This window comes from Zalophus californianus, chromosome 7, assembly GCF_009762305.2.
Source record: "Zalophus californianus isolate mZalCal1 chromosome 7, mZalCal1.pri.v2, whole genome shotgun sequence".
Taxonomy (NCBI): Eukaryota; Metazoa; Chordata; class Mammalia; order Carnivora; family Otariidae; genus Zalophus; species Zalophus californianus.
This window is the reverse complement of record NC_045601.1, coordinates 115,428,477-115,443,527: the sequence shown is the minus strand read 5'-3', so window position 1 is coordinate 115,443,527 and position 15,051 is coordinate 115,428,477. Positions and strand designations below refer to the sequence as shown.

The 15,051-nt window shown below is 42.4% G+C and overlaps 1 protein-coding gene across 9 annotated transcripts in view; it reads left to right on the top strand.

Annotated features, from left to right (window-relative positions):
* Positions 1 to 15,051, top strand: part of ANKS1A (ankyrin repeat and sterile alpha motif domain containing 1A) — a 176,558-nt gene that overhangs the window by 85,096 nt on the left and 76,411 nt on the right. For all 9 annotated transcript variants that reach the window (XM_027602588.2, XM_027602591.2, XM_027602586.2 and 6 more), the window contains 2 exons: positions 2,801 to 2,893; positions 7,903 to 8,029. In XM_027602588.2, coding sequence (XP_027458389.1) covers positions 2,801 to 2,893; positions 7,903 to 8,029 — 220 coding nt within the window. The remainder of the gene's footprint in view (positions 1 to 2,800; positions 2,894 to 7,902; positions 8,030 to 15,051) is intronic.

Sequence of the window (15,051 nt, the reverse complement as noted above, 5' to 3'; positions counted from 1 at the left end):
ATTCAGCAGGGTTGTAGCAAGGCTTAATCAGATATTGCTATGTGTTAGTATGTGGCATTCCTGTTTTTCCCAGTTATAATCTCTCCAGCCATTTCTTTCTCAAGGTGCACCTTCCCATCTTACTTCTTCCTACTACTTGCTTTTGCGTCCAGTCTTGTCCATTGTTCTCAAGACTTTTTACTCCGTTTTTCTCCCTCAGGGTTTTACTCTGAGCCTAAGCCTGAATCAGTGGTCCCATTGACCTTCCTTCCTGCATTGCCAGCATAATAATTTGAAGTTTTGAGCACCGCATTTTTACTGAACTTGCCGTTGCTTAACAGAATCCCAGTGATCCCAGCTTGAGGCAGGTTTTCAGGTGTGTATTATTTCTTCCTGTCGGAGAGGCCAGCATTTCCCTTTTGGTCTAAATCTGCTTTATGACCATTTAGATGAACCTTTGGCCGCTAGGTGATCTTTGGGTTTTTCAGATGTGCCCTGGGAATGGCTTGATGTTTCTTAGTGTTCTTTTTTGTTAGGTTCCGTGTCTGGTCCTAGAATAGTATTTCTGTATGAGTTTTGGAAAGGCCCATCAGTCTGTGGTAGCCCACTGGAGTGGGTATTGTCAAGGACGGGTAAAACTCCTTGTGAGTGATGGAAGCACCTGCATATGCCAAGGACCCCTAGCATGGTGCTTCTGTAGACAGAGCTGGTTTGTTTCACTTTCACCTTAGGTACGTTGAAGCAAGCAAACCCACCTGTGGAGGAAGGCATTGCTTTGTGGTACTTACAGGTGATGTCCATTAGAGGGAGCTGGAGGCTTTACAAGAAGAACACAGGGTTCCTGAAGTGAGCTCTGAATAACCAAGTTCCTGTGGGCTTAGCCACTGATTTATAGTCTCTTTGTTCTGTCCCACTCCAAGAATCTATCCTCCGGGGATCTTGCTATAAGTAAAAACTGATGCATCTTGGGGTGCGTGCTTTGCCATTTTTACTTGAGTATGTGGTGGCTGTGCTACTTGGTAATTACCTGTGGCCAAGGGACTGCTCTACATCTTACCAATGCAGTGGATGGTGAGTGTAAATCAGCTCTGCACTTACAGGCCCTGGGCCAACGTTCTCACATTCAGAAAAAAAGAGCCTCCTGCTTCTCTTTGTTTCCAGTGTCCCTGGTGGTCACTTCTTGCACAAGAGGTGTTCATATTGTTCTTTCTAGGCTCCGTTAGTCTTGAGAGGGCTTCTGGGATGGGTCCTTTTTGTCGCTGTTGTGTTCCATTTTGTTTTTCCTCAGCTGTTTTTGTCCCAAGGTTGGATAACTGGTGTGGATGATGGGCCTGCTCCCTTAGCTATTCCCTCCCTTACGAGGTGCCATTTGCAAGGAACCACTCTTGTTTCTGCACTTCTGGAGTAAGGCAGCTAGGGAAAGTGGAACTTAGTAGGAAATCTGGTCTCATAGCTTTGTTTGGCTTGAAAAGATGAACCTGTTTTGAAGTTGTTGCCGTTGGGCAGCCATCTGGTTCCAGGAACTATAGGGATGACTGATTTATCAAGATAGAATCCCGAGGGGCAAAGCATATTTGAACAGAGAGAGATCATGGATGCCAAATGCTAACTGAATGCCACCTGACCCTGGCCGCTCGTGGGACACGGGAGACATCTTGCAGACCTCTCTGAGGCTCTTGCATAATTCAGCACGTGTCTCCACCCTGACTTTTATAAATATTCCTGTTCTGTCAACACGGTGAGCTAACCTACAAGCCAGGGAGTGAGCCTGCAAGCCAACTCCTGGGTCAGGTTGCCACTCCCTTCCCTGTAGGAACATGATTATGAAGCATGATTAGGACTTCGGAGTGTAAACAATGCTGACGGTACCACAGGTACAATGGCAAATCTCTCTCCAGCCTTCTGCCACCGAAGGTTGTGTGTATTCCTGAAATTGTCCACTTCACTTGACCTCGCCAATCCCTCTTTCAGGGTGTTTCTTGCTTCAGGGCAGGGGTTGGCATAATATGGCCCACAGACAGCTGCCCATTTTTTGAATAAAGTTTTATTGGAACACAGCCACACTTGTCTACGTATCTTCTCTGGCTCCTTTGTACTGCAGTGGTGGGGTTGACCACAAAGCCTAAAATATTTACTGTGTGGCCCTTTAAGAAAGAGCTCGCCAACCCTTGCTCCAGAGCAGACAGCTGACAAATACTCCTTTTTTTAAAGGGGCTGAGATGAAAGGTTTTAATATGTGAGCGATACATAATACATTGAAGGAGGTGGCCAAGGATTAGATAGAGATCAGTTCTGAGCTTTGGTGAATAAATAGGGGTAGCGTTAAAGTTTGAGCAGGAATTGATGTTTTTGTCCTTGATTACTTTCCTCAATAGTTCCTTAATAATGCGGGTTTGTTAGAACTCTGACAAGTTGATTTTTTTGATTTACCACTTCCTCTTTTTAATATAGTCTGAAAGTTGAGCCACTGGCTTTTCTGGGCTAGAGTTTTATTATGGGTATTATGAAGGACATTTTCTGACAAGGCAGGACCGTGGTTTCAGTGCTGGTATTTCTCACTGTGGTCTAGAATATGAAACAAGTGTTTATAATCTCTGCTACAAACATCAAAAAGTGAGGAGCGTGCTGATTGAATTTTATGTGTGTGTGTCGGGGGTGGGGGATGTATATGCAGATACTAAGCCATCTGTTCAGGTACTGATCCTTGAGTTGAGTCTCTCAGGGGAGTTCTTCACATTATTCTTTTCCATTTCCAAGGGCTAAGATAAGAACAGAAAGTTAGATACTAAAAGAGATAGTGACATATTTTTCTCTTCTACAGAGGGAACGTCCACCGCCTCCAGCAAAGCCACCACCCGATGAAGAGGAGGAAGACCACATAGATAAGGAGTATTTTCCCTTGACAGCTTCTGAGGTAGAGGGTTGAGGGTTTATTGCCATCACTGAAATACGATTTTTTGGAAAGTACATCGATGTGTGCTTAAAGACTTTGCTTTCTCATTTTCTTATCGCCTCTTTGGATTAGTAAGTTTTGTGTATATCAGTAATCTGGAAGAAGCCCTTTCCAACTCACTCAGAAGTACTAAGCAAAGAATTTTAATGAAGCTATCTAGCAGACAGGCCAATTATTGATCTACATTGCACATTGAAAGTAAACCATGCACATTTCTCCTGGTGGCTCCAGTAGCTAAACAGTTGACTTTTTTGCTTTTTTTGCGTACCTGTGTCATCTTTTGATACAAAATGTAGAGTATGCCCCCAATCACTGTTCTATAGACTATGTCATTTTAGTGAGCTTTGGTGGTTCTGCCCCAAGTATCTTATTTCTGTTTTCACATTTTTCTTCTCCGTTTCACATGAAGAATCCACCAGGACAAACATTGAAAATGTCATGAAGACTCAATGAGAAGAGAAATAGGAGTCATGGGGGTGGGAGAAATCAAAAAAGTTTATTTGAGAAGACTAGTCCATCTTTTTAAAGAAGGATTATTATGGGGCAAATCGTTCAATCTTCCTTCTTGGTTATATGAAGAAAATCATATTTTCCGTGATCTTTCATTTTCAGAATGCTCCTTTAATACTTCCTACCGTGGAGAGAATATGTTTATTCAGTATTTATTCAAAATACTACATAATTTCATTATTTTGTTGCTCATTCAGTGGCCTATTGGTCTTTAATTTAAAAATCAGCTGATATAAACTAGTCAACTAAGTCTCATAACTTTATCCCTAGAAGTCAGAGTTAATTTTTTTACTATATTGCCACAGACCATCCAGTGAGACAGGTTCTTTTACTTAGTAAAAACACATGGAACCAGAAGGATGGCTTTCATTTAAGAAAATGTATAAATACAAGGATGCGGTTTTAAGAATGTGAAAGTCAGTGTTGAAAATAGGGGAAGATGTTTGTGCTGGGTACAAAATCTGTCCCTATTTCTTTGTATGCCTTAATTACAAAATGCCTATTATCATGTTTCAACTAAAGGGTCTCCAGAATTATAGCCTCTAAGGTGATAATACACTGCTAGCAGATAGAAGTGCATGTAGTTGACCCTGCATGTTTTTATACAGAGATTTGCTTCATTACTCCCTTTTTATAAGGAGAAACCTGGTAACATGGAGCATATTTACCTGGGGCTAGGTCTCTATAAATGCCTTATGCCATCTCTTTAACAAGGACTTGGATTAAAATTCCTAATGCCCAAGGATAAGTGCAAGGCTCTTAAAGAAATATTAGATAATGAGGACTTTCTATTCTTCAAGGCTTTTCAGAGAATATGATTTGTCAATAACACCGTTAAGAGAGGGGCACCTGGCTGGGTAGGTTAGTTAGTGTCTGTTAGGTAGGTTGGTTAAGTGTCTGTCTTCAGCTCAGGTCATGATCTCTGGTCCTGGGATCTGGCCCCACGTTGTTGGGCTTCCTGCTCAATGGGGAGTCTGCTTCTCCCTCTGCCTCTTGCCTCGTGTGTGCATACGCGTGTGCGTTCTCTCTCTCTCTCTCTCTCTCTCTCAAATGAATAAATAAAATCTTTTAAAAAAGCAAAAAACAACAGTATCAAGAGATAGGGGGAGAAATCTCCATATTACTCTCCTGGATGGGAGACTCTGAGATACTTTTTCTAGGACTTGCTTCTGAATAGTCTAGAATTCTGGGTCAGTTGGGCCACTGTAGTCAGAAGACCATGAGAACCCCAGCCTTGCTTACTTAGTGATTATAAGTACATAAATACGGAGGTGATGTGGTCTATGTCATTATCCTTTTAATGATCAAGGCAGATTCTGTTTGCTGTAGTTTGAATGACTAGGTCTTCTCCAAAAGTGGACTTTTTTTTTTTCTTGGACTCTAGTCTTCCCTATTTTGATTTCTTACACTCCCAAAGCTTTACTACCCTAACCCTCATATCCTAGGAAGCACTGGCTCATCACAATTTCGGCTTTTATATTTGGCAGGCCATCTGCTTCAGTGTTTGTGTCCTATTCCCTAGGCTTGTCATTGTCAGATGACCCATAGAAGCTTTTAAGGGAAGCTGAGTATAGCTGGCTCCAGGAGAGCTTATCAGATTAACGACCAGGTCATGAAACTGGCTTAAAGAAATTAAACAGCTACACATGTGTGTGCACGCACGCTATCGAGATGTTTTTGCCCCGCCAAATGGGCTGCCAGCTTCATCAGACTGACCAGGGTCTTCTCTGCTCAGATGTGTTAAACATTCATGGGAAGGTGCAGCTGCCCTGGTATCTCTTCCCAGAAAACTGCCCACACCCCAACCGGTCATTCCGTTGGTCACAGTTAGGTGGTGACTGGTAGTAGCTTCTCTCTGCAGCAGAAGTGTTCCTTTCCACGTAACAGAGAATATGGCTTTTTGGCTTTGATTTATGGTCAGCCCTGGAAGAAAGGGGCAGAAAAGATCAAGGAATAATCTAGTAAAGAGCAGAATCCTTTCTGTTGAAAATCAGTTATTGCCATATTCACTGTGACACAGGGCTTCTTGAGTGGGAGTTAGGAAGGCCCAAAGCAAAGCAGTCTATTGCTTTATTATGAGATTTTAATCCCATAGCTGATGGGAGCCAGGAAGGACTAAGAGGAAAAGATCACCTTAGAAGTTGTCTGGATGTAAGCAGGGGACTCTCAGTAGAGTCTGAAGGAGGAAAAGAGTTCCAAATTGGATGGAAAGTCCTATTTCCCAGGGGGGGAAAAAAAAATGAGGCCATCTTGGTCCAGAATCAGGGGAAGTGAATTTTATGGCCCTGGCTCTGCTGGTTGCTCTCTGTGTAACCTTGGGCAAGTCCCTAGACCTGTCTGGGAACTCGGTTTGGGCATCTGCAAAGGGAAAGAGCTGGAGCCAGGTGCTCTTTAGCTGTGATCAGAACGGTTCGGGTCCCTTCCAGCTCTAGCATTTACTGGTGCTGTGCTTCTCGTTGTCGTGCACGAGAGCCAGGCACAGAGTGACCGAAGGTCCAGTGGGCCTGATTTTCCAGATGGAAGTCATCAGCTGTCCTGCTTGAGAAGAAAGGATATTATAGGCGGGGTATCCAGACTGTCAACTACCTTTCAGAGAAGGATGCCTGGGGCTATATGAGGGCCCTTGCTGTGTGCAGAACACTCACGGAATCAGATTTCCAGGGCTCTGGCTAAGTGATAGCTATGGGTGTGTAAACCTACAGAACACAAATTCCTGTCTGTAAAGCCTGTGGTATTAAGTTGACACTGTATGAACTGCTTAATGGTCCCTCTTTGTTCCCTTAATTGTGTTCCTATGAAGAGGCAAAAGGAATAAGTAATACAGGCAAATGGCTCGTTGTAATGAAATAGCTTTTAGCTTCCAGGTGGCTTTCAGTAAAGTGGAGGTTCCTGCTGTGCTTAGCAGAATTTCGGAAAGAGACTATCATTCTGCCTTTGGAGTGGCAGCCTTGTTACCAAACAGGAGCCACAGCCTCTCATTTAGTCGGGGGCTGCTAGCTAGAATCCTTGTTGTCTCATTAGTTCCTAACACAGTGAGCTGTGTCTCCAAGAAGCAAAACCCCGATGAATCACAAACCTGATTTATTTCCAGTGAGCTGTGGGGCATGTCTGAAGGAGGAGGTTTCTGCATGTACCAAAGAATCACATTTGTTAGGGTACCATTATTTGTTAGGTGGACTTGGGAATTCCTCTGAACCCCTCCTCTGTTCGTGATGTATCACTTCTCCTAGCCAAAGTGCTCAAAAGGAGATTTCGTGCTTTGGCTTGCTCTCCTAATAGCTGGCACATGATTATTCTTAATTTGCCTATGACACGCATTGGATTCTTAAGACAGATGAGCCAGAATGATCATCTAAATCAAGGATCTCCATTCTCTCTCTTAGTGTGACTGTGGCACTAATTATGGTGTTCCTGGCCTGGTTTGAGGAGGAAGCTTGGCCAGCTTGGTACCATGACTGCTGTGGCCACGAGGCCCTCAGCTGCTTAGACCTAGTTGGTGGCTGTGGAAGCCAGCTCTGGTCCAGGTATTCCATCAGAGACACTTGGCTGCCTGGATCAGGGCTTTCTCCATCGACAGAGCTGCTTTTTTTCTCCACTGAAATTCATACTGCCTAGCCATTTGACTCCTTTCAGAACAGAGATGGGTGGAATTCATTTAAACTCATATTACCATAAATGTAGTAGGAAGCTGGCTTTTGAGAGAAACTTCCCTGTAACCCCCAGGACCTGTGAAGAAAGGCTCACAAAAATAGAGAAGGATGCTTTGTTTCTGGTAAATGTCAGTCATTCGGGATCAGTCAGAAGTCATTTGATCCCCTCTTGAGAAGGTGGGAAGGCTTCCAACCTTGGGGTCGTATGTGTGCATATTGGGGAAGAATTGTGGAGAGAGAAGGCCTTTGTGAGGCACCCTGGCTAAAAACTGCTTGGAAGCTACTACCCACTGAAAAGAGACCATGCAGAACATTGTGATGATGGGAGAGGCAGGGGAAGGGAGGATCTTGGATTTTATTAATGGCTTTTTGAAGGATAAAATGAGGTAGGAAAAGGGGAGTTTTTTTTTTTTTTAAAGATTTTATTTATTTATTTGAGAGAGAGAAAGCACGAGAGGGAAGAGGGTCAGAGGGAGAAGCAGACTCCCCGCTGAGGAGGGAGCCCGATGCGGGACTCGATCCTGGGACTCTAGGATCGTGACCTGAGCCGAAGGCAGTCGCTTAACCGACTGAGCCACCCAGGCGCCCCGGAAAAGGGGAGTGTTTTAATCAAAGGCCATTGAGGTCCGAGGTACAGGTGCATATCCAGAGAAGCACGTGATTCCACGTGACACTTGAACTGTTTACCTTCTCTCCCCACCCCGCTTCCTCGCTGGTGAAAAAGGAGCCAGTAATCTCGAATTTGTTCTGCATAACCTGTCCTGGTATTAGCCACCCACAGGAGAAGTTCTATGGTGTTTTCTCTCGTAGGTCTTGGCCATGAGACCCTGGCTTCAGGGAAGTGCAGCCAGGGAAGAGGAGGAGCATCCTTACGAGCTGTTGCTAACGGCAGAGACAAAGAAGCTGGGACCCGTGGATGGGGATGGGAAACCGAAAGGTACGCCCCCCACCCCCGCCCAGCAGAAACAATTACAGAAGGATTTTTAAAGGTTGGGATTCTGGATGGGAAGTAGAGGGTGATGTTCCTTGGGATGGGGAAGTTGGGCGTCACAGCAGTTGGAGGTGGTGGCTGTATTGTGACCTTTCATTTAGTGTTGGGTTGCCCCCCTCCCCCTGCAGCACCTGAAGCAAGGAGGTGGTTAGGTCAGACCAGGCGATGACTGTGGGAGGAGAGACGGCCTGTGGTGTGATGGAGATTGATTTGGGGTCTCAAGTCAGAAACCCTCAAGTTAATGCCATGGAAAAACAAGCCCAACAAGTCAGTCCCTTGGGGTTCAGGCTGCCGGCACAGGCTCTGCTTTGAGTCCTGACCTCAGAGTGAGACACTCCTGGGGAGGGGCCCGTGATTGGCTGCCACCCGGTAACTAGAGTGCTCTGTCGCCTTGGCCTACTTTCATCGCCTCTGCAAAATTCCGTTCCCTCTGTGAGGGAGCGAGTGCTGCAGGACCCAGAGCCAGGCCGACGACGGAGGTGAACGCACTGCCGGAGCAGGTGTGACAGCCTCTGTGCTAAGAACAACAACAAGGGGCAGTGCGGTTCCCACTGCACTTGGAAGGGACTCCTGTGGCCTCCTCCTGTGGCCTCTCCCCGCTCTTTATAGCTTTCGGGTACTGGGCCCTTCATGGGGCATGATTAGCGCCTCCTTTCAATCCTGATAGTCACGGTTCCGGTAAGAATGGGGGGTGTGATGGCTTCTTTTGAACCACCCTTTGCTGGGCCTGTCAGAGGGTAGGGGGGTGGCAAAGAGAACATGTACGTATGTGTCTGACATCGTAGACCTTATTTTTAACTGTCCTGTTTAAAAGGTTTCTCTTCCAGCATGCAGAAACTTAGTGGTCGTTTTTATAGTAGTTGTTTTGTTTTCGTTTTTTATGGTTTCCATTTGGAGCTTTCTAAAAAAAAAGTTACAATTTAAATATGGTAAAATTTACCCTTTTTGTGTACAGTTCTGTGAGTTGAGTTCTGACAAATACAGTTATATAACTGCCTCCCCAGTCAAGGTATGGAATGGTTTTATCACACCAAAAACTCTCGTGTCCCTGTCCCACACCTTTCCTTTACCTCTGGCAACCACTGCTTTTATGTCAGTCCCAATAATTTTGCCTTTTCCAAAATGTCCTATAAATGGGAATCGTACCATATGTACCCTTTGAGTCGGGCGCCTTGCACTTAGCATGATTCACTGAAGAGTCCTCCATGTTGTTGTGTGTATCAGTAACTTGTTACTTTCATTGCCAAGTAATAGTCTGTTGTACTGGTGTACCACAGTTATCCATTCTCTAGTTGAGGGGTATTTGGGTCACTTAGAGTTCTTGGCAGTTACTGTAAACTGTACAGTAAACAAAAAAACTGTAAACATTTGCAGGTTTTTGCTGAACATCAGTTTCATTTCTCTTGAGAAAACACTAGGAATGGGATTGCTGGGTCCTAGGCAAATATATGCTACACTTTATAAGAAACTGTCAAACCATTTTCTAGAGTGGTTATACCATTTTGCTTTTCCATCAGAGTTACAGTTGCTGTGTATCCTCCCTAGCACTTAATATTGCCAGGTTTTTAAAATTGTAGTCCTTCTAATAGGTGTGAAATGATATTTCATTGTGGATTTCATTTGTATTCCCATAATGATTCATGATGTGAACATCTATTAATGTGATTATTTGCCGTCCATATAGCTAACGAAATCAATGTCCAACTCTTTTACTCATTTTAAAAAATTGGGTTGTTTATGTTCTTATTATTGAGTCATGAGAGTTCTTTATATATTTTGGATACTACTTATCAGATATGTCATTTTCTCCTAGTCTGTGATTTGTCTCTTTATTTCCTTAATAGTGTCTTTTGAAGAGCAGGGGTTCTTAATTTTGATGACAATGTATCTTTTTTCTTTTTTTTTTATGGATAAGGTCACAAATATTTTTTCCTATATTTTCTTCTAGAAATATTGTAGGCTTAGGTATCCATTTAGGTCTGTGACCCATTTTGAGGTAATTTTTTAATATGACGTGAGACATAGGAGAGATTCATTTTTTTGCATGTGGATATCCAATTGTTTCCACATGATTTGTGAAGGACCCTCCTTTTCTTGCCTTTGTCAATTTGTTATTCTTTTTCAGAATTGTTTTAGGTATTCTTTCCATACAAAAATTTAGAATGAACTGGTTGATTTCTATGAAAAGTCCTGCTGGATTTTTATTGGGATTGTGTTCAATCTATATAGCAATTTGAGGAACTCTCTTAACTGTATTGAGTCTGCTAATCATGTTGGTAGGTTTTTAATTAAAATATTTAGAGAGCGTGGAGTAGAGCACCAGTGCGTTCTCTAGTTGTTTAATAATAAATCATACTGAAATTAACCCTTAAAGAGCAAGTACTTAATGCTCTGTTTCAAAGTGGTTCTTAGGGAAGAATTTTTAGCATCAAGGAGGAACGAGATTATTAATTTTTTCTCTCTTTCGAAGGCTTGATCTGGACCCATTATAAGATAGCTGGCTGAACCTTTCGAAGGAAGAAAAAGAGAAAGTAGACAAACTTCATAAATGGGGCTGGTCTCCTTGGCTGCCAAATGCAGGAATTTTCTATCCTCAAGTCGAGAAAGCTCCAGGTCAAGGAGGGAAATGCCACAGAGGACTTTAGGCCTCACATCTCCTCCTTTGCTTTGGTTCCTTCCAGCTCAGCAATACTGGGCTAACTGTTAAGAGTAGGTGGTGCGGGAAGCAGATTTAATTGGACCACAGCATGTGGGGTGTGCCTGCCTCCAGGCAAGCTGCGTGGATCACTCAAAGACCTTTCAGACAAAGGAGTTGGGACATTCAAGATGAAAATGGGCTCTGCCAGTTTCTTAGTAGCCTGGAAGGAATGCCTGCTACAGTTGGTAAATGTGAGACAAGTCAGCAGATGATATTACGGATTAGTACAGAGTCAGTCTTTTCTGCTTTTCCACTAATGTCATTACCTTAGGCAGCTTTTATGAGTTAATTCATCAGTTCTCAAAAGGCCATGTTAATGAGACTACCAGAGCTTTCAGCCCTCTTTACTAATTCACAAACCTATGGCAGGAGGGGTGGGGTGGGAGATTATCTAAATTGTATTTTATTTGTTTTTATTTTTATTTTTTAAGGTTTTATTTATTTATTTGACAGAGAGACAGCGAGAGAGGGAACACAAGCAGGGGGAGTGGGAGAGGGAGAAGCAGGCCTCCCGCCGAGCAGGAAGCCCGATGCGGGGCTCAATCCCAGGACCCCGAGATCATGGCCCGAGCCGAAGGCAGTCGCTTAATTGACTGAGCCACCCAGGTTCCCCTCTAAATTATATTCTAAAAGTACATTTGTATTAGCTCCTGGGGGAAAAAGAAATTCAGACAATATAGAAGTCATTACAAGTAGAATGGTCCAGTCTTCTCACCTCTCCGCTACTCACAGTTGCTGGAAGTGACATAGTTTGAAAGTGTAGTGTCCGCTTCAGGCCGTTTGCTGTCTTTATTTTTTTTAAAAAGTGACTATGTGAGATCGTTTTGTTTGTTTTTAACAACCTAAAATGGGATTGTATTTCACAAACGGTTTTGCACACTTGTTTTGTTTTTTTAATTTACCTTGTCTATAGATCATGGGTACAATTTTGTTTTAAGTTCTTAAATATCTACCTTATTCTTTTTGAATGGTTGTTAACTATCCCATGACTCATTTTTTTCTATTCTCTAGTAGATGGATGTTTACATTGCCTCCAGTATTTCTCCGTTATAAATGAAGCTGCTGTGGACATTCTGTACACATATTCTTACATGCTTATAAGAGTCTTTCTTTTTTTTTTTTTAAGATTTTATTTATTTATTTGACAGAGAGAGACACAGTGAGAGAGGGAACACAAGCAGGGGGAGCGGGAGAGGGAGAAGCAGGCCTCCCGCAGAGCAGGGAGCCCAGTGTGGGGCTCGATCCCAGGACCCTGGGATCACGACCTGAGCTGAAGGCAGATGCTTAACGACTGAGCCACCCAGGCACCCCACAAGAGTATTTCTTAAAAGACATTGATAGAAAGTAGAATTAGCCAGTCAGAGTGTAGGTACATGTCTAGATCGAACTGGTGAAGCTGAATTGCCCTCCCTTGATGGTTAATGAGCACACGCTTTCCCATTCCTTCACCAACATGGGATATTAGCACTCTTTAATGTTTTTCACTGTGATAAGCCAAAAAAGTGTCTTTTGTAATTTGTCTTTGCCTGATCTTGTGAAATTGAGCATCTTGGTCATTAGTGTTAGATGGCCTATGAGTTGCCTATCTTTTTTCCCTCTATTTTTCTACTTAGAAATTAATTAATGGTAGTGGAAACACTTCATATAAATACTGATAATATTTGGCCAAAGTGATACTCAGAGGAAAGTTAGATCTTTAAATTTATTATAAAACAAAGACTGGGGCACCTGAATAGCTTAGTCGATTAAGTATCCAACTCTTGATCTCAGCTTAGGTCTTGATCTAAGGTCATGAGTTCAAGCCCTGTGTTGGGCTCCATGCCCAACTTAAATAAATAAATAAATAAATAAATAAGACTAAAACTTAACCAAGAGAAAGTAGCAGAGAGGAATTAATAAAGATAAAAGCAGATAGTATACTTCACGTACTTTATGGTATGCATATTACACCTCAGTAAAGAAAAAATATAAAAGTGGAAATAATGAAATTTAAAAAAGCAGTAAACTTGACCATTACAATGAAAACTTGTTTGTTTTTTTAAAGATCTCTGATAATTCTGATCAAGAAAAGAGGAAAAAACACAACATATAGGAATAACATAAAGCACACATATAAGCACAAATTTAGAGATTTTAAAAATTAATAATAAGGGTTTATAGAAATAAATTTTTGTTGTTAGAGTTGCTGCCATCCCCTGGGATGTCTTTTGGTCCATCACAATGACTGGTAGCATTGGGGTTTCCAGTGGCATTTAGTGCTTGGTGACTAAGCATCTTGCACTATGTATGATAATTCTGCAGTTGCTGGATTGCCATTTATGTCAGTGGGTATAACAAAAACTGATAGAAGTAGAAAGCAATCCATGAAGTAGAAAACTCATCCCTTCAGAAAGGTACTAGGCCCAGATGGTTTTATGACAGTTTTATCCAACTAGGTATTCCTCTATTTTTTAAATGATTTCCAACAAAGAAGTCTTCTGAAGTCATTATTCAGGGCTAGCATAACTAGCAGTGAGAGCAGTGTTTCCAGTTTCATGTAGCACAGTCATTTATTTCCCTTTAGTATTTAACTCTTTGCCCACTGGACATTCTGGACATACTGTTGAAATAGTGGACAGATTTCCAGGTTTGATAGCGAATGGGAAAGTAGCCAAGAGCTCTAAAAATCATTGTTCTCTGTGGTGCTTTTCTGCAGCATCCGCTAGTAGTGCTTGGGTCCAGGTGAAGTGGTTACCTAGCTTAGGACAGTGATGAATAATTATCTGAAGACAGTGATACATGTGGACTCTTTGGCACACAGCTACACTCTGAGGTTTTTTAGAAGCAAGTAAGTCACTATTCCTGAGAGCCATGCATTTAGATCTAAGTGAAGTTTATGCGTGAGCACAAAGACCTTAATCCTCTTGGAGGGAAGAAAAATGTTATCTTTGCTTCTCCCTCTACTCTCCTGTCTGGAGCACTGCCAATTCCCGAGCCTTTATGGAATTCTGTAGTGTAAGCCTTGGCTTTTCCCTTTGCCATCTTGGGATTCTCAGGTGTGCCTCCACGTGCAGTCCCATTTTTACATTTGGTTTAGTAAGACTTCAGGAAGAAGACCAGATAGGTACCTGTGTTCAATCCACCATATTTACTGGGAAGCCCAGGCCAGTTTCTCATGGTCGATTCCAAGAAGTAAGTTTGGATGCTTTTCCCAAAGGCAAAAAAAGAAAAAAAAGTAAATGAAACAGTTTCATAGTTAAGCCTTACCTTCAGCAGCTTCCTCTTCTCTCACCTTCTCACATTAGAGGAGCTCCCGCCAAAAGCCCTACTGTATAACTGTCTTGCTCTTACCAATTTATATTTCTGAGTTGGAATAGTTTGCTTTTCTTTCCATTGTGGAACAAATCCAAGCCTTGTGAACTATACATCTGTATTTTCTCCCACGAAATGTATTGACAGCCATTTATATACATATGTATACGTGAGACATATGTAAAATACATAAAAGGGCAGAAAATGTTAAAGTTCTATAAAGTGGGTTAAAGTAATTTAAAAAAAGGGATAAATTATGTTAGTGCAGGAGATCCGGGATGGCTTTGTGAAGGAAGTAGCATTTGAGCTAAACCCAAAAGCAGAGAATTCTACTTGCTAGGCAGAAGTAAGGCGGAAGGAGAGGGCATTCCAGGCAGAGGGAGTGGCATAAACAACAGTAAGGTGTTGGAAGATAATAGAGCTCATGTTTGGAGAATGGTTAAGTAATCCAGGTTGGCTGGAACAAAGAACTGGTAGTAGAGTATCAGATCTCAAATGTCAGTCATTATTCCAAAGACAATGCAGTGTTGTTGAAGCTTTTTGAATGAGATGGCAGGATAGAAGCCATGCTTTATATGTGTGTAATTGTGGGATCTTAGATTGCAGTTGGGAGAGACTAGAGGCAGGAATACTTTGAAGTCAAGAGACTTCAAGGAATCTCTTAAAGGAAATTAGGGTCCAAACTAGAGGTACAGTAGGAAGTGATAGGAAGGGAGGGCGTGGATGGTAGAGGTATTGAGGAGGTAGAATTAACAGGACCTTACAGTCAAATGTGGAAGAATCAGGAAGAGAGGGTATTAAGGATGATTCTAAGGTTTTGAACCTGGGAAAATTGTGCAACCAACAAACAGGGGATTGAGGAGGAACACGTTTGAAGGAAGATGTTAAGTTCAGTTTTGAATATGTTAAGTTTGAGGTTTCAGGTACTAGGAGAACATCCAGGTAAAGATATTTCATAAACACTTAGAAATGTGGGCCT